General features: G+C 40.5%; 1 protein-coding gene across 2 annotated transcripts in view; it reads left to right on the top strand.

The window, feature by feature from the left end:
- Positions 1-12709, top strand: part of LOC147145127 (CD166 antigen homolog A-like) — a 75466-nt gene extending 62757 nt beyond the window's left edge. The window contains exons 12-17 of one of the 2 annotated variants that reach the window (XM_086036280.1): positions 4631-4752; positions 7002-7134; positions 8595-8624; positions 8969-9080; positions 11554-11698; positions 11769-12709. In XM_086036280.1, coding sequence (XP_085892406.1) covers positions 4631-4752; positions 7002-7134; positions 8595-8624; positions 8969-9080; positions 11554-11656 — 500 coding nt within the window. In that variant the 3' untranslated portion in view covers positions 11657-11698; positions 11769-12709. The remainder of the gene's footprint in view (positions 1-4630; positions 4753-7001; positions 7135-8594; positions 8625-8968; positions 9081-11553; positions 11699-11768) is intronic. The other variant, XM_086036281.1, reaches the window with a different exon arrangement.
- The last annotated feature ends 6198 nt before the right edge of the window (positions 12710-18907 follow it).

Genomic DNA, 18907 nt, shown 5'->3' with positions numbered 1-18907 from the left:
AAACCGGAGTACCCGGAGAAAACCCACGCAGGCACGGGGAGAACATGCAAACTCCACACAGGGAGGCCGGGGCCGGGATCGAACCCACGACCTTTGAACTGTGAGGCGGATGTGCTAACCAGTTGACCACCGTGCCGCCCCAGCAAAATATTAAACATATTTTAAACAAAAAAAAATAAAAAGAGCAGGTGCACTAGACCCTTGAGTCATTTCAAAAAATAGAAGAAAATAAAAAACCTCTAAAGCAGCTGCAGAGTTATAAACAGGTGTACCAGCGCCTGAGTTGTTTACAAAAATATAACATTAAGATAAAAAAAACTTTGTGAAACTGCAGCAAAGTTGTAAACAAATTAGAACAAAAATAGTCAAACTTAAAGGGCAGGTGCATTAGTCATCTGCGTTGTTCACAAAAATATAACAATACCTAAAACGGTCGGTAAAACATATTGCATCCATGATTTTTCTGTGCTCTTTGGACTTCTTATCATAAGGAGTTATGCTGGCAAAGGCCTCGAAAAACCATTACAGAATTGTTTTTCGAGTAGATGAAGTTTCACCTCAGGTCCCACTTCTTAGTTTGAACTGCTCATACAGGGGCTTGTGACGGCGATTGCAGCAACAACGGCGATTTCAGAGCAGAGTGGAGGGGGAGGGGCCGGTGACTGATTGGCAGGAAGGAGGGGGTGAGCGAGACAGGCTGTGCAAGAACACGGAGTAGCTTGCCGCTTTTATGGAGCAAAGTAAAAGTTTGCGTGTTCTAAGAAAAAAAAAAAGTTAAAACATCGCACGTCCTGCTATGTGACTATTGCGTATGTGCACATCGCAATCGCGATGATCAAAAGACACATCGTGTAGGCCTACTAATGTACATGTTCTTTGTACATAAGTCAATATTTTTCCCATATTTTTGCTAGATCTTAACTGCTTCAAGCAGAGACTGAGGGCTTAGCTGTATGGTTTGAAATACATTTCATGGTATTATTTGAATCTTTTGGTCCTAACAGTAATGGTGAGTGTAAATATCTCAATGAGAATATTTGTGATTGGGCTATTTAAGCCTGGCGAGTTCCGGCCGGTGTTAGAGCATGTGCAAAATTGCTAATGTAGCCCTCGCCTGATTTTTTGTCTAGATACGTTTTGATTGTAGTACAACATTTCTGTTCATAACTGCTGGATATTCACCCTTACGCGGTTCTAGTCAGGCTTCAGTAAAAAGTAAAAAGCACTTGTTTTGCTATTCCTCGACTCTGCATTTCACTTGTCTGCTCGTGTGGCGCCTGGGTGTGTCGTGAAGATTACGTTCTCGACGCCGATTGGCTGTCGCCGGCGAGGCACGGGCTGGGACCGCGCGGGTCAATTAAATATGCAGGACGGAAACTCGGGGACGGAGGGACAATGCCCAGCTCTGATGTTGACACCATGCGAGAGAAAGCACAAGTGACCTTTCCACATGGATGTCAGGAAGCATAGTTGGTGTACACAAGCAAAATTTGTCCCAAAAATGTTTTTGTATGTTGATTTTTTTAGAGGAAGTCAACCCAAGCAATATTTTTTGCCAGAATATGTTCTATTCAGGCCCACTGGTTGAAATAAAGTATTCTGATTAATATTGCGTCTGTGGGATATAAATGAAGCAGTAAAATGCACCCACTTTTAGCCATCTCAGGGGGCCGCCACTTGTCACTTCTGTCGACTGAAGACGACATCCAAGTTGCTCAGGGCTCAGATAACGACCAATCACGGCTCGCCTGGTTTCTGAAGCTGAGCCCTGACTGGTCATTATCTGAGCCCTGAGCAACTTCGAAGTCATCCTCAGTCGTAAGAAGTGACAAAATGGCCTGTCCCTGAGTTAGCTAAAAACGGGTGGATTTGCCATATTCCACAAACGCAGCATTAATCAGAATGACGTGTTTAGACTAGTGGGCCTGTATAGAACATATTTTGGAAAAAAATATGTTTGGGTTGACTTGGTCTTTAATTGCTCCATATTATTTTAAACTCAACTTGACTCATGCTTTTGTATTCTATCCTATTTATGCTCTGTACCACTCTAATTGTGTGTTTTTATATCATATGTAATTGACTGTGCACCTCTACTGTAACACAGTTACATTACATTCAATGCTATGTGCACCATATTCAATTGTTGGTGCACATTCCATGTATCATATTTAGATGATATTTCATGGTCTTTGCACCTCTAATGAAACACATTCGCATCATTTGTAATGCTCTAGAAGCTCTAGTATTTTGTACCATATTAATGGCCCATGCACCTCTAATGTACGATTTGTACATTGTGTTTAATGGTCTTTGCTCATCTTATGCACTAAATTTATATCCCAATGAATAGTGATGTAACGGTATGCGCGGGTGTATTAATTTCGGTTCGGTCCACTTGCGTACCGCTTCTGATCAGTTTTTAGTATTAGCGCTGGCTTATGTGCGAGTAGGCGAGTTTTCACACAGATGTTCTTGAGTGTTGCACGCGTAGGAGAGTGGGGAAGGGAAGAAGATATTTGATCTGTGTATTGGAAAATGGGAAACTGGATTTGGTTGAAATGCTGAAAAATAGAGAAGGTTGCCAGCTTCTATATGGTTATTTAAAGGCTACAGGATTGGTTAGGCGAATTAAAGAATATATAATAGGGAATGTCAGGTGTGTTGGTTGTTATTATGTTTACTGTTGTTGCTATTGTCATTGGTGAGGTATGTATGAATATTTTCACTCTCCTGGGGCACTGTATTAGTTTAGGGGCACACCTGGTTCACACTCCTTACCAGTAGGTGGCGGTAATGAACCCCAAGGTTTGCTACCAACTCCCATAAAAATCCATTAGAAGCAGAAGAAGAGAGTGGGGGCACTAGTGATGGGCATGTTCTTATCAGTGAACTGAATCGTTAGAATCAGTTCATCAAAAAGAACCGTTCAAAAGATTCGTTCACCGAATTGTTCGTTCGTTTTTCATTATAAAGAGTTTTAATATAGTTAGCAGTTAAATACATAACAAACTGTTATGTATTTCTTTCATCACAAACATTGTATACATGTACTGTAATGACAACTTGTCTTTAACTCGAATACTTAGATGTGTCATAGGCTGTTGATGCTTAGTGTTCAAAGATTTTAGTGTCTTAATAGTTTACAAAATCAAGAGACCTTTATTGTTAGTGTATTTCTTATTCTGGTGTAATGTCTTAGAATATCACCTGAATGGTTTGCTTTTATTTATTTTTTTCTAAAAAATGTACCGTTTACTTGTCATCTTTTCAAAATAAACATTTTTTTAATTCAGTTTTTTGTACCAAAAATATACCAAAATGAAGTTTCCAAGAAACCGGACCAAACTGAAATGTGATTTAGCGTACCGTTACACCCCTACTAATGAATCTTTTTACCTCTAATGTACAATATTTACATCATATTTAATGATTAAACTTTCACTTTTATTTTTTTCCCCATTGAATGGTTTTATTTGTGTAAATGATTTGTTATTTTTGTCGGTGAAGTCTCACTTTGGACATTTACATGTAATCCACTGACAGTAAGCGGTGATCATGAATTACTAGATATAGACCGATATGCTTTTTTCAGGGCCGATACCGATTATTAGTAGTCAAGAAGCATCAAAATCTAAAGAAACATTTACTCTTAACATTGTTGCAACGTCTTTAAGCATATTTATTGAACAATGTTTCAGGTTTGCATAATATTGATTTTTTTTAAATAATTATTTCAAGAAAATTTTGAGAATATACTTCTCTGTTATAAAATTCTTACAAAAACTTCAGATAGCACCCGGGGTTGTCAGCATGTCTTAAAAAGGATAAATGACAACTTAAACAATAGCTCCATGTAGTTTTCCACGGTAAATGAAGATTTCAAAATGACAGAAATGTTAAACTTTCACATGTATATTTGTTTTGATTTCCACAGTTTTAATGTGATTTATTATCGGCCAGCGCAGATTTAAAAAAAAAAAAAAAAAAAAAAAAAAGGCAGATGCCGACATTTATCAAAAAGATTAATATCGGCGCCGATAATCGGCCCGAACGGTAATCGGTCTATCCCTAGCTATTACTAAGTATGATCTCAACTACTTGAATTGTCATATCAGCCAGGCTGAACTCAGCATGTAGCCCCTCAATGGCTATAAGTTTAGCTTAGCCCCTAGAGATGCATATTTTATTAAAACAGCGATGAAGCGTTGCCCTCGATTAGCACAAATTCGCATGCCCTGTCATTTTTTTAGCATATAAAAAGATGAAGGGTGAAAAATGACCCTTTCTGATTTCTCTGCATTTCTGTGCCCTGTTGCCAGGCAACCAGCTGAGTCTCTGTCTGTAAGTGTAGTTCCTGACAGCTCTACACTTAAAAAAAATACCCTGATTAGGCAAATTATGTCCTTTTGACTAATTTGTCGGCTTTGCTTAGTTTGTTATCACTGCTGTTTCACTCTTCTGGGCAAAATGGGGTGAACTACCTCCCGGAATTGACAGGACAAAAGTTTCAATCATGTTGGCAATACGAAAGTGAACAATTCTGGCTATTGCTTTGAGGTCGGCACTTTATATTGGCCGTTTGTGTGATTGAAAAAAAGAAGATCACAACAAGAGCATTCCGTTACAGGTGCTCCAGTGATCAAGGGGCTGTCCAAACAGCGTAGTGAAGACGGTCAACATAAAGTCTTGATTTGTGAGGCTGAGGGCTCTCCAAAGCCATCTGTTTCCTGGAGCATCAATGGCACCTCGGTATGTATATGCACGCGCGCATACACACACTCGCACTGCCACAGCAGTGGCGGCAAGGGTAATTTTACTCATTCCTGTTATCAGGAAAATATACAATAGCAAAAGGGCTGTTCTGATGCTAAATTTTTTCTGTCTCTCCCTCCCCCATGGGAAAATGGTCATCGTTTCCAAGGTTACGCAAAGATCACTACATATTTTCTATATTTGAGACATCTGGTAATGAAGAAATTAATTGACTGTGGAGACATTTTCCACCTTGATGAAACACACTAACAGCCTGACAGGTCTTGATGATGTTTTTTTGTTTTGTTTTTTGCAGCAGCAGCAGTAGTTGAGACAGCTAGTGTTTCACTTGATGTATTTTAAGAAATCAAACGTAAAAACATCATTTGTGCGAGACAGAAGCAAAAATGTCATTGCTAATTTGCTTTGATACCTTCTGTCTGTGTGAAACTGCGTTCTTTTTTATGTTTGCCACATCAATATTCACTACACCTCCACAAAATGAGATCAGCCTTTACTACGAAAAAAAATTGATATATATATTTAATTTGAAGTCAGTTAGAAAAACTATTACGAGAGAAGCCTTGTTTTTAGGGCAACAACCATAAAATTGTTTTTTTGGGGAGGTTTAGAACAAAAGCTTTATTACAAGAAATGTTTTCCTAATAACTTAAGAAAGTATGTTTTTCAAGGACAGAAAAGTCCGAATTGTAAAAGGTTGTGTTATTAGGAGTATGAAGTTGTATATTTTTGTATGGACCAAGTCCTAATTATAATAAGAGACAATTACATTACATGAATAAAACATAATAGCAATCATTATTGGGTGGAAAAGTTTAATTTTATGAGACAAAAACTTTACAAGAATATAGTTTTAACATTGTTAAAACAGGAGCATTTTATTTGAGGAAAGAAATCGCAATGTTACAAAAATACAAAGTCATGAAAATGATCATAATAGTAAAAAGTAATCATATAAAGTTTCCAAACATACTAAAGTCTAACATGACATTATGATAACACAGGTCAACCTTCACTCATCATCTGTTATAAAACAAAATGTGTGTTTGTCGTGAATTACATCATCATACTTGCAAGATTGTCATGAATAATAACATTTATTCTCGTCATATTACAACTTTATTTTAGTCGTATCAACTTTTTTTAACAGATAAATGATCTTTTTAAATTAAAACTACTTTATTTTTATGAATGTATCACTTTAATGAACGTTATGATTTCAGCAATAATACTTTATCTCCTAAAATAATGTTTTTTTCTAATAGCACGACTTTCTTGTAAATTCTAGCTTTCTGTCATCGTATTAATGACTTTTTTCTTAAAATACATACGCGACCCGAGGGGCTTTAGGCTGAAAATCAATTTGTGCGGGATCATTTTCAATCCTTTTGGTCCAAGTTGAACTCAACCAAAAAGGTTTATTTTTGTGTTACCCTTTGGAGACATGTTTTCGAAGGAAACCTGAACACAAGCCTCGCTCGTGGCTATTCAACTACACTGTACTCACATCTGCCTGTAGATGTATAGGTGCTGAAAGGGTGTTGGTTATTCTTTCTATGCACCCCCACCCCCCGTGAGGTTTCAGCGCATACAAGCATGAAAACTCAAACTAGCACAACATTGCCTCCTAGTGGTGGCAAAAAGTACTTGCCATTCTGTGAATTTCCATGGTTACAAAAGTGTAGAGCCAGGAGTCACCAACTCGAGGGCCGCTATCATGCACCTTTTAGATATTTCCCTCCTCCAACACACCTGATTCAAATCATCAGCAAACTCTGCAGAAGCCTGCTAACGATTCTGATGATTTGAATCAGGTGTGCTGGAGGAGGGAGACATCTGAAACATGCCTTCGAGGGGTTTCGAGTTGGTGAGTGCTGGTGTAGATTATCGAACCACTTTGAGTAAATGAAAATCAGTCTCTCGCACAGTTCACCAAATAAGAGAGAAAGCATGCTTGCTTCAATCTCTTTGTCAACCAGTCAAAGTTTACTGTGAAACGAAAAATAGAAAATAGAATTAAACACTGATATTTTAAACAGCAAAATGTTCATTCAAACCACATACTTTAAGTCCGCTAGCTTAACGGCAACATACAGTATAATGGCAAAGTAGCATAGATGTTACCAGAAACAAATTGTATGCCGCTGTATTTTTATTTTTATTTTTTTTTAATGTCTCCGTGCTCCGAAAAGGCAAATGACCCATGCTGCCATTTTGTCCGCCAGCTTGATGAAAGCCCCTTCGTCAATGGCAAGGTGACACACAAAATCACAGTGGTGCCCACCGCCAACCTGACCGTCTCGTGCACCGTGTCCAACGAGTTTGGCGTGGACACGCGGGACATCAATGTGTCTTCTCGTAAGTACGCCGCATCCTCCCCGGCGGTATCAACCGCAAAGCTGCCCTCGTCGTTGTTTTCCTCCCTACACTGATGCAGCTCTCCAACTCTGCTCGCATGCTGATTTGATATCGCAACACGAATCATGTTCACTTTCATTAACCATCACCTTACCTAGTTTTTCCTTTACTGGTTTAAAAAAAATGTAAGCAATGACATGACAATATGGACAAAAGTATTTGGTCATTCAGCCTTTACAAAAGCAAGACATGACCATGGAAGAAAAAGTTACATATATACATCATTTATTTATTTATTTATTCGTGGCTGGGGGGTGCGATTAGATTGAAATCGGAGAATTTTGCGCAGCACGTTAATGGATGGGAAACACTGCGCTTAAAATTGCTTTATTTTTGTGTGGTAACTTGAGGTAAATAAGTAGTAATAATAATAATCTTTGTGTATTAAGTAGAGATTTCTGCCCCCTTTTTTCCCAATGCTGTGTCAATATATAATAGGCCTGCTAGGATTCACTCAATTTGAGTAATCACTCACAAGTGAAAGCCAGTTAACAGCCAGGCAACTCTACACTCTCATTCGCTGACGCCCACAGCACTCACCAGGCCAGGCCCCGCCTTTTTAAGAAAACCACTCAAAGTCACAGATACTACAGTACAATGTGAGGATGTTGACCCCAAATGGACAAAAGTAGTACCTGCCCCTCACATTTTATTGTATTCAATTTGCAAAATCATTTTTTTTTATCTGATTGCTTGGTTAATTGATGTGCTAATCGATAGAATACTCATTTTTAAAAAGTCAATAAATGCATCCCTAGTAATACATAAAATATTCCGAATTATGATTTAAAATCTATACAGCGGACCCCGGCGGATTCACCTATTTAGATCAATATTTTTTTGCGAGCAAGGAGGTACAACTCCAGTTTTAGGTGAAAACCACTTGACGGTCATTGGCGGTATATCCTTGCCTGAATTTTGGGGGTTAAACAAATATCACCGCAATAATCGTGCGAGCGTCAATAATAGGCAGATATAAATTTTCGCCATTTGCGGGGCGGCCCGGACCCCATCTATCCCCCTCAAATAGCGGGGGTCCACTGCATAATAAAAATAAGAAAATAACAAGGCCTTCCATGACATAAATAGGATGTTTAATGGGCTTCTTCCACACTGCTTAATTGATTAATTCATTAAGGTATGTCTGAATACTTTTGTCCATCATAACAAGTAACTGATGCCTGCATGACAGCCGTCTCATCTTAAAGGTTTGCCGTGTCACCGTTTCATCCTCTTCTCATGCTGAATCATGTCTGCGTGTGTGTGTGTTGGGATGCTGGGACTCGACCTGTGCTCTTTTTGATCTCAAACTCCTGCATGCAGACCGTAGATGAGACGTAGCATTAGACGTCATTTTTGCCTTGGTTGGAACTGAATTTTCATTTCGTATCTGATTTCAGTATTTGAGGAGGTGAGAGTGGATAAACGAGGTAAGTCGTAGACGTCTTCTTGCTTTGTGAGAATTGGGGGAAGCGTCTAAGAAAGCAAATGCTCTCGGAAAGAAATCGATAAATGTGGAATAGCGATACTCAGAAGGAGCAGCGCCACCAGCATCCTGGCAAACATGACCCATTAACCTGCTGGCTGAACAAAAGATGTCACAAAAAGAACTGCTGTCACCAACATTCACCACAGCGATTCATAATCATGTACAGTGGCAGTGTGTCCATCCAGCCGATTAGAGTGCAACTTCCTGTTGGTGGTCAGGAGGTCCGTCCGCACTGGCGCGTGACCATCAGGCGCGTGACGCTGGTCTTTCTCTCTTGTCGTGCAGACCAATCGAAGGACGCCGATCAAACCAAGTTGGTGGTCGGAGTGGTGGTCGGCCTTCTCATCGCCGCCATGGTCATTGGGCTGGCCTGCGGAATCTACCAGAAGAAATCCAAGTGAGTCGTAATTCAGCCTGCGAAATAAGGCCTCGATTAACATCAACACCATGCTTCTAGCATGTACACAATCATGAACCCATGTCACATAAACAGTATTTTGTGGTTTTCAACACAAACAAACCACCTCCACATGAGCCTCATTCATAGTATTAGCTAGCATGCCAGCCTAAATGACACTAGCACAAACTAAACATCACACAAATATAATAACAAATGTTAGGGAATAGTTTACAGGCAAGTTTTAACATGCAAACTAGATTACACAGCTATTAATAACTGCATCGCGAGAGAAGCAGAAACACACTTTTGACTGCACGAGGTGCCTTCATTAGGCAAAAAAACCACTGTCAATGCATTAAACCTTACAACAGTACCGGTTGCTACCAGATAGCACAAAAGTAACACTTTGCTTTGGTCTAATTCTCTAAACAGCAAATTGACAAGATTTTCAGCATCATTCAGGTTCTCCCCAAAATATTGCAGGTTCGCTGTAATGATTATTATTTAGGGCTGCAGCTATCTAATACTTGTCTTATCGAGAATTCTACAGATTATACTATACTACTTTACAGTATGACATCGATTAATCCAGTAATCAGATAAAAAAAAAAAAATACTTTGCATTAGTCAACACAGTAACACATGCATGTGAGGGGCAGGTATTATTTTTGTCTACTTGGGGTAGCCATCCTTACATTCTATTGTAGTGTGTGTGTGTATGGCTTTAAAGGGTAAGGCTTGGCCTGGTGAGTGACGTGGGTGTCAGTGAAGGAGAATGTAAATACCAGAGCTGGGCACCTGACGCGGCCTGGGTACCTTTCCGGCCTCGTCCCTCCGTCCATATTCATAAAATGTATCGCCCCCCCCCCCCCCCCCCCGAGTGCCCTCCTTTTAAAGTGGTTCCGTCCTTACGTACGGCCCCACCCACCAGAAAAAAAAACGTCCGTGCATGATGTGCCGTGGGAGATATGCCAACGCAGAGGTTTATTTAAAGCTCATTAGCTGTGGACACGCTTCAAACGCGCCACTAGTCGTTACCCAACTGCGCGTACATACTTTCATTGGGAGCCCCGGCGGGAACGCTGTGCATTGCACACAATGTGAAAAAAGTGTTTTTCACAGGACAGCGACGATATGATTTAGTTGCCAATGGATATTTTCATTTTTGTATATTCATTTTGGGATTGCATATATTATTGCGTATGTAGTATTTTTCTAACATGCTGCAATATTGTGTTGTGGGGATAGATTTATTTTTATCCTGCTTAAATATTTGTTCCTTTTGCGGTTGGTTTGCTGTGGCGCATTTCTGGAGCGAAGAAGAAAGAAAGAGAGGTGAATTAGAGTGAGGTTGTTCAACTTCAAAGAAGACACATCGAAACACTGTCCTCCTGCGTCGGTTGTTTAAGCAGGGAAGACGCCAGAAGAAGTGCATGAACTTGATGAACCAACCTCGATGAACATGACGTCACTGCGGCAGTTTGCCTTTATACTCGCGCACAACCCACACGCGTTGTTTTGAAAATGTGTTAGTTTCATTCCAAGTCAGGGGGCGTCGCTACGGCTACTGACTAGGACACAGCAGGGCGGAATTTCCTCTGCCTTTTATGGACAATTCCGGTCTGCGTTTTTACTGTGGAGCAGCGACCAAAAAGACAGCGACAACAATAGATATCGTGCCTGTGACAACAAAGGGACCTAGATGACTAGACAATGCATTAATTGTATTGTGAAAACGATCTGGAAGGTGGCGGCGAAGGTGGTACGTGCGTGTGTAGCTTCTTCACACAAACATTCGTGACATAACACCCACGCCTCTGCCAAACTAGTTTGCTTCGCAGCAGCAACGAGCTGCGAGGTGGATCCTCTCATCCGTGGCAATAAAAAAATTGCCTGGCCGAGCCGGGGGAAACCGTACGTCATCGCAACATGTGACATAACGGTCCGATCACGAGAGAGAATGCGCGCGGAGTCGTATACGCGGCAACAATTTCTGACGTGTGCGGCATGTGTTGCAGACCTGTCGCCAACATGTCTCACAGCACAATGCGTCGGTCACGTGATGCAATGCGGCAGTTTTCGCCCGCGCCGACGCGGGAGTCTTAAGTAGCCTAAAGAAGCCTTTCGCCGAGTAGACTGAGATGAAATTTGGCCGCCTCGTGACCACGTCACACGCGTGCGGGCCAATTCGTGGGCCGGACTAAAATCCACCTCCGCCCTTACTTAGTCTGCCCCTTATTTTCAAATGTGTCACCCCCCCGTCCTCTGCCCCAAAAATGGGCGTCCATCGGGGACGGAGGGACGGGCCGTTCCGCCACCGGGACGGACTGCCCAGCTCTGGTAAATACACTGGTAGTACCCAGCGAAGCTTCAAGGCCGATATTTCGCATCAACCTTTTTTGTATTTGAGTTATTCAATTCGTTGCAGCCCTAGTACCGGTAATGATGAAAAATGTGCCATCCTCAACAGACAAGGCAGCTGGAAGACTGGCGAGAAAGCGAACGGCTCCTCCGAGGAGGACAGAAAGCTTGAGGAGAAGGTGGAGGACAACAGCCAAAAAGCTGAAGTGTAGAGAAACAGCCAAGCCATCTACCATCCTTTGGGAATGTGAAAGGTAGCAGAGCATCCACACCTATTTGCACACTATCATGTGTTTGACGTTCTAACGCTGTTGTCCTTTGCAGTGAGAACATGACATTTGACATGTTTCTCCTCCTCACCTCATCTTTTGGGAAAAGAAGAAAAAAATGTACATTACAATCAAGACAGCTTGGATTTGATTTCAGGGAGAATTTGACTACAAATCCAATCCCACTCTGGAGAAAAGCAAACAATTGGATACTGGATGTGATATACGTGCTCTACTTGACACGCGCATACACAATGTAGCTCTGTGTTCTGTTAGCAATCGTGTTTATTAGCAAGAAATGTTTCTTGGTTAGTTGCTGCAAGTGAAATAACTTCTAGACCAATTTTGCCTTCGCCGTAAAGATGTGTAGGAAGTGCATCGTGGCTTATTGTCATCTATTGTTATTTCGTTTTTGTTGTTTTGACCTACATACATCTGTTTATTCATGCGTGGCGTAGAGCAGTTACTGAAGTTGGTCTTGGCAACAATGCGCTGTTTATGACTTTTTTTTTTTTTCCAAATGTACTGTACGGCGTCGGCCATCAACGAGCGCGCGGATTGACCCAGCGAGTGATTAGGTTAGGTGGATTTGATGTCCCTTTCGGGGAAATCTACCCACTTGTGTGTCTTCATTCAGTGATTCATATTTCAGTTGAGCTGAGTTGTCGCAGCTGGTTCTCAAAATGTGGCGATGCTATTGTGAAGTATGAAAATAATTTTGTTGTTGTTGCTGTTGCTATTTATGTTGTACAAGATGAATGATGGACCCCGGTCCTCACACAGCTTTTTATCCCCCATCCCTCGTTTTGAACTGTTGGTGAAACACGCTTGCAAACTTGAGATAAACAGTTAATTAAATAATTCATTTCCAAATTGAAAGCATCCAATTGGAAGACTGGCCAAAGAAAGTGAACATTGCCATGATGCAAGTATTGTAAATATCGGTTTTGTTTTTTGTACTTTTGTTTAAAATAAAATGTACATTTGGAAAACATATGCCCAATGTCTTCTCTTTTGTTTTTCTATTGTTGTCAGGGGGCTTTTCATTGCCATGGCTTCACAAATGCATTACAACAATTCCCTATTGAAAGCTTACTGGCATTAGCAATTCCCAATTTCCTATTACAAAGCTCCCTATTGAAGGGTTCATGCCACAGCTGCCCTAAATTAATGATTTTAATCTAAGAACATTTTTCAAGTGCCTGTAATGGTTGAACTGGTATGTAGCCGATCTTTCACCAAAATGATCGGAATTAAAGCTCAAATAACGAATGCAAAAAAAGTGAAAACTTACTGCATTTGAACTTAAAAGTTTTGCAATAAAACACAATAGTATTGCGAAATTTCACAATAGTTATATTATAATGCTATTTTTTGATTGTTATTGTAATTATTGTTTTTTTCTCTCTCTTCATGTTCAAATAAATTATTCATTCATTCAAAGTATTGCATTATAACTAGCACTGTCAAGAGATTAAAAAATGATAGATTAATTAATTATGATCTGTAATTAGTTGAGCTAAATCAATTTTTAATCTCACTTCAAAATTGCTGAGCAAAGTCCCCCATTGTATGCATCTGTGTTTATGGTGGATATCTTTTCTCCAATTACACATTAATTTGCCACCTTAAGCAACTGTTCAGCGCATGTATCAGCCAAGCGCCTGGTTTTTGTTTTTACGAAGACGAGTGCAAAATAAGTTGAAGTTTCACTCCCCATCAATAAAGTGTTTGGTTGCCCCCAAAATAACCATGAGAAGGTCTGTCTCAACAGAAAACACAAAGCTGAGTCTGAAGGACACCCTCATAGCGAAGAAATCAACTTTGACAAAAGGAGCATCAAAACTTTTATGTGTCTGTCATGGAGAGTGACGCCTCCTATTGTCGTTTGGAGAGAGTAATTGTGTTCTATGACAAAAAGAGAAATACTTGGCACTGTCCATGTGCTAATCAGCAAAATGGCATTTGAACCAGACCTATCCTAAAAAATTTTTTTAAATCAAGAGCATTGATAGTGATGTGCTTTGACTTTTTGGACAAGCATGACACTCAAGATGGACAAAATACTGGGCACAATGCAGAAAGCGTATATCCACCTGCTGGAAATTCTCTGACTGCAATGGTTCTTTACCTGTTGAAAAACAAACAAATACCATCAGTTTTGCCAGATGATGTCTGTTCTCCATCAAACATTGCCACCCTACCAAAACACCTCATCCCCCTTGAGATGTTTTGTTCAGTATGTCTTTCCCGGGAAAGACCCCACTTTCTGACCCAGTCTTAATAACACAAAAAGCAAAGATTGTCTCCCTCAATGGTTTTGCAAAAGGCATGTACCTGAGAGACACAGTACATTCTTACTAGAGGTGGCCACATACTTCAAACAGTGTTGGGTTTGTGGACATTTCTACAGGTACCAGGAATGGGCAGAGGGGCTTCACATTTTCGATGACCATGTAATATTAAAGCGACACTGTGTCGTATGTCAGTTTTTGTTGATTATGGTGGCGCCATGTGGACAAAAGCGGTAGTGTTTTGACAAACGTCAACCACTTTTGACATGCGCGCCAGCACGTAGTGTCGTGAAATCCCGCGCTCTCGCTGGCCTGCAAGTTGGACTGAATTGCATTTCTATTTCCAGTGGCTGTGTTAAAGATGAATAGCGATGAGGTAATGAATCTAATTTTATTCAAACAGTACTTTTAGTTTTTTGTTTGTTTTGGGGCTTCTGCCATGGCACCAGTAATGGGGCGTAGACGTTCGAATCGACTTCCGTCCTTATAGTGAAAGGAGGAATTTAGTATGCCGTAAAGCAATTCAGGACATTTGTATTTTTTTTTTTGTGTGTGCCAGGGTTGCTTCCATCCTCCTCAAAGTTGCTTAGTGCGAGTAAAAACGATACAGACCCCCCAGGGCATGACAAAAGTTCCATTGAACTACTTGTAAGTCAATGTTTCATCAAAGAGTTGTGAAAAAACTTTATTAAGGTCGATTTCCTGCCCAGTGCTGCTTTAAACTGTTTCAAACAATTCAATCCACTCATGATACTCCCAGCCACTAAGAGGATGTGAATAGGAAATTAGCCAGATAGTGGCTTTAAATAATGCTCTGACATGAGCATCGTAATTTATTAATTATTATATTATCTAATGAATGATTTATTGTCTTATTAGATTGTGTCTCTTCAGAAAGTGCACTTAATGAAGTGGCCAGTGAGTTGCAGCTCTTCGCCTAATGTGAACCTCTGCTACCATCTCGTGGTCAAATCGTAAACTTCACCCTAAGCATTGAGTGAGCGATCTATCCATCCATTTTCCAGACCGCTATCGTCACGAGGGTCGCGAACGTGCTGGAGCCGATCTCACCTATCTTCGGGCAGTAGGTACACCCTGAACTGGTTTCAAGCCGAACACAAGGCACACAATAACAACTAACCATTCACACCCACAATCACAATCACACCTAGTGGCAATTTAGAGTGCCCAATAACCATGCATGATTTTACCCGGGGTAAAAACCCACGCGGGCGCGGGGAGGACATGCAAATTCCGCACAGGAAAGCCGGAGCCCAGAATCTAACCCTCCACCTCTGCACTGTGAGGCAGATGGGCTAACCAGTAGACCACTGTGCCACTCGTGTCAGCGCATGATGACTCTATTAAAAGAGAGTTAAAGCAAGAGTGTATGTATGTATGCAGGAGTGTATGTACCTTGCTCCCAATAAGGGACCGTTTCATTTCTCTTTTGGCCATACAGTGCAATACAAAACAAATGTATGAAAAAACTTGATTCATTATTATAGGTTTTGAACAGTTTTGTGGGCAAAATATTTGTGTTGGGGGCAGAGGGCTTTTTATAACGATTCCTCTGAGGTTTACTTCTGTTTTTTGGGGGTTTTTTTTGGGGGGGGTTTTTTTTAGAGCTGTTGCATTTAAAACAGAGAATCAAATTCACGAAGTAGACATGTTTTTGTAAATAATAAAATTAGTCGAATATCAATTCAACATCATCCATAGTAGCTGTTGGGAAATGACATAATGTGCTCAAACTCAAGGGAACATTCGATCTATTAATATTACGTGACGACTCCTGTTTATTCAAGCATTTAATCACAACAATATTCATTTTCTTATTCATAAATGGCATATATTTAAAACAACACTGTGCAAGAAATCGACCTTAATAAAAAATGTTCACAAGTCTTTCGATGAAACATTGACTTACAAGTACAGTAGTTGAATGGGACTTCATGCCCGGAGGGGGTCTGTACCGTTTTTACTGGCACTGTTGGGGAGGCTATGTCGATAGCTGTGTGCTAATCTTGACTGTAGATCTGGCGGTTCAAATTTCTCTCTTACCAGAGCGCCACTTTGTGGCCAGGATGTTCGGAAAGGGGAGGCAAGGCAAGATGCCGGAATAAGGAGGAGGCAGGTAGCTGCTTGATCAATTTTATTCAACAGTTTGGCAATAAACATTCAATGTCACAACAGTGTCTAATAAAGTCCGATATTAACGTATCCACTCGCTTAATATCCTGCGGTGGCGGGCCATGAGGCGAGGTGGCGTACGGTAGTTGGAAGCGTCTTGCGTATTTAGGTACGTGTGCTGTAGTTACGTGGACGTGGAGGAGAGCTGAGTGTATATGCGTATGTGCGTGCGTGTTCATATGTGTGGTCTCTCTCATGGACGCACACTCGGGAGAGACACAGATACAACTTGCAAAAGTGAAAAAAACTTGACGAGTCGTAAACTTCGATCGGGAGGCACGCTCCAACTGCGTAGTAACGGGCTCCTCGAACTGGCCGCTCTCGCGCTCTCCCTTGACCGCAAAGTTACAGAGGACCCAAAACTAGCTGCCCGAACATCGCCTGATCAAAATAGAAAACATGTGAGTCTCTTGTACAGGCACAAAGCAACTTTGAGGAGGATGGGATCAACCCCGGCACACAAATAAATACAAATGTCCTGAATTTCTTTACGGCATACTCACTTCCTCCTTTCGCTATAAGGACGGCTCAGGATTTCACGACACTAGCGCCGGCACACATGGGAAATGTGGCACCGCAACAAAACAAAACAAAATCAACAAAAACTGACATATGACACAGTGTTGCTTTAATATTCTCTTTTTCACTGAACTGATATAATGTGGGCCGTTTAAAAAAAAAGACATCCAATATTTTTTTTCAGATGTTGATTTCTCATTGCAATAATTTGAGGGAAACTATATTTCTGTATGAAATCTAATAGAATACAAACTACAGGATGATATTGGGGATTCAGATATTGGTTGTGTTGTGACTTATCTCAAGTTGCAAGCTCAAGAAAAACAAAAAATAAAGATTAGCCATTCGAGTAGGCGTTTCCTGACCTTTTTTACTTACTAGCAGAGTCTGAAAATTTTGTGCAAACAATTACTGTATTTGGAACTGTTCATAATTCTACAAGCGACATGGTTGAACAGGACAATCACCAAAAAACACAGTTGGTGACTTACAGCCACACAACAGGTAACTGACCATCGTACACATAACCAACTCTTTGCAAGGGAAAAAACGTGTCATCCGGACACGTTTTGAGGAGCCACATATTTACACATTATTTTTTACAACACCACAAACAACATGACACGATTGTGAGGACAATTACCCTAGCCGCTGTTCTAAAGAAACAATGGTGAGAGTGTTGACATTTGAGAGAGAGGCTGTGAGGCAATGTGATCACTTGATTCATTAAAGTAAAGTAAATTAAAATAGAGTATGCTTTTTTGTTGAAAAAAAAAAAAGCTTTTTTTTACCCAAGCCACTACTAAAGGAGATGGCACAGTGTTAACTAAGATTCTAATTTCCTCTAACATTTTTCAGTATTTCATGTTTTATATTTTCTGTTGACCTCCGACATTCCTGCGCTTGGCCCACTGGATGTTGCATCGAAAATCACGTAGTGCAAATGACACACTTTACCAAGCAAAAGTTATAGTGCAGCCACTTGCCCCAAGCTAACTAAATATGTTTTGCATTTCGGCAGAAAATAATCATACAATAATTAATATGCAAACGAAAACAAATAATATATTATATAGTTATAATAATTAATAGATATAATTGCCCTTTGCTCCCGAACAAGGTGCCTGACATAAAATACACAAAACACAAACGTAGCAATAATAGAGAATGACTCACTCTGTCAGTATTTTACTACATGGGATTTTGATACCTTCTGATACCGTCATCACAAACGCATACCTTTGGTAACAGAGACTCTCCATGCTTTGCTTTCTAGCCACAGATATGTATAAAACAATAAATATGATTAAATATTATTGTAAAACACAATCTTTGGTGCCTCAAGGTACAAGTTTAATTTGTTCCGTGACCACACTCATAATTCAAAGCACTCATATCTCGAATCATCTTTCCAGATTGAAATGAATGGACCCCCCTCCAAAAAAAACAACAATAAAAAGGTCTTATAATGTGGTTTTTAAAGGGGAAGTCAATCCCAAAAATCGGCAAATGCCCGCCCCTGAGATGGATTTTGCTGTCCAATTTATATTCCACAAACGCAATATTCAGAATCAGAATGCCTTGTTTTGACTAGTTGAGGTGCATAGAACATATTGTTGTAAAGAATTTTTTGGGGTTGACTTCCACTGTAATAAGAAAAATAACATTCTCTAATATTGTATCTTATAAAAATATACAGTGATGGCATAATTAAATTGAATGTAAGAATGAAAGAGTTTTGCCACATTTTGCGTTCAGTTCAATACATTGTCGTGCTCCTTCTGATGTGCGTGCCTTGGACACCTGGGGGTAGTATAATACGGATTTATGGAGACGGAAGAGCCGTCAAAACTCTTCATTTACCAGGGTGAGTTGAGACTTTTTCAGATTCACTACTTGAAGTTAGTAAAAGTTTTCTGCCCCACCCATCCACCCAAAAAAAAAAAGGGTCCCTGCATGATGGAGGGATGCTAACGGCTAACTTATGGGCACCCACCTCTGGGTTAACAGTTTGACGAACCGCTTACCAGCACACGTTGGTCACCTCGCAACCACGTCACACGCATGAGGGACGATTTGTGGGCCAAACTAAAATCCACCTCCGCCCTGCTTAGTCCGTCCCTTTTTTAAAATTTGTCGCCCCCGTCTTCTGTCCCAAAAATGGGCATCCATCCGGGACGAAGGGATA

This window comes from Filicampus tigris, chromosome 7 (assembly GCF_054856515.1).
Source record: "Filicampus tigris isolate MCC_2025a chromosome 7, RoL_Ftig_1.0, whole genome shotgun sequence".
In the NCBI taxonomy this organism is placed as follows: domain Eukaryota; kingdom Metazoa; phylum Chordata; class Actinopteri; order Syngnathiformes; family Syngnathidae; genus Filicampus; species Filicampus tigris.
This window is presented reverse-complemented; position numbering and strand designations above follow the sequence as displayed.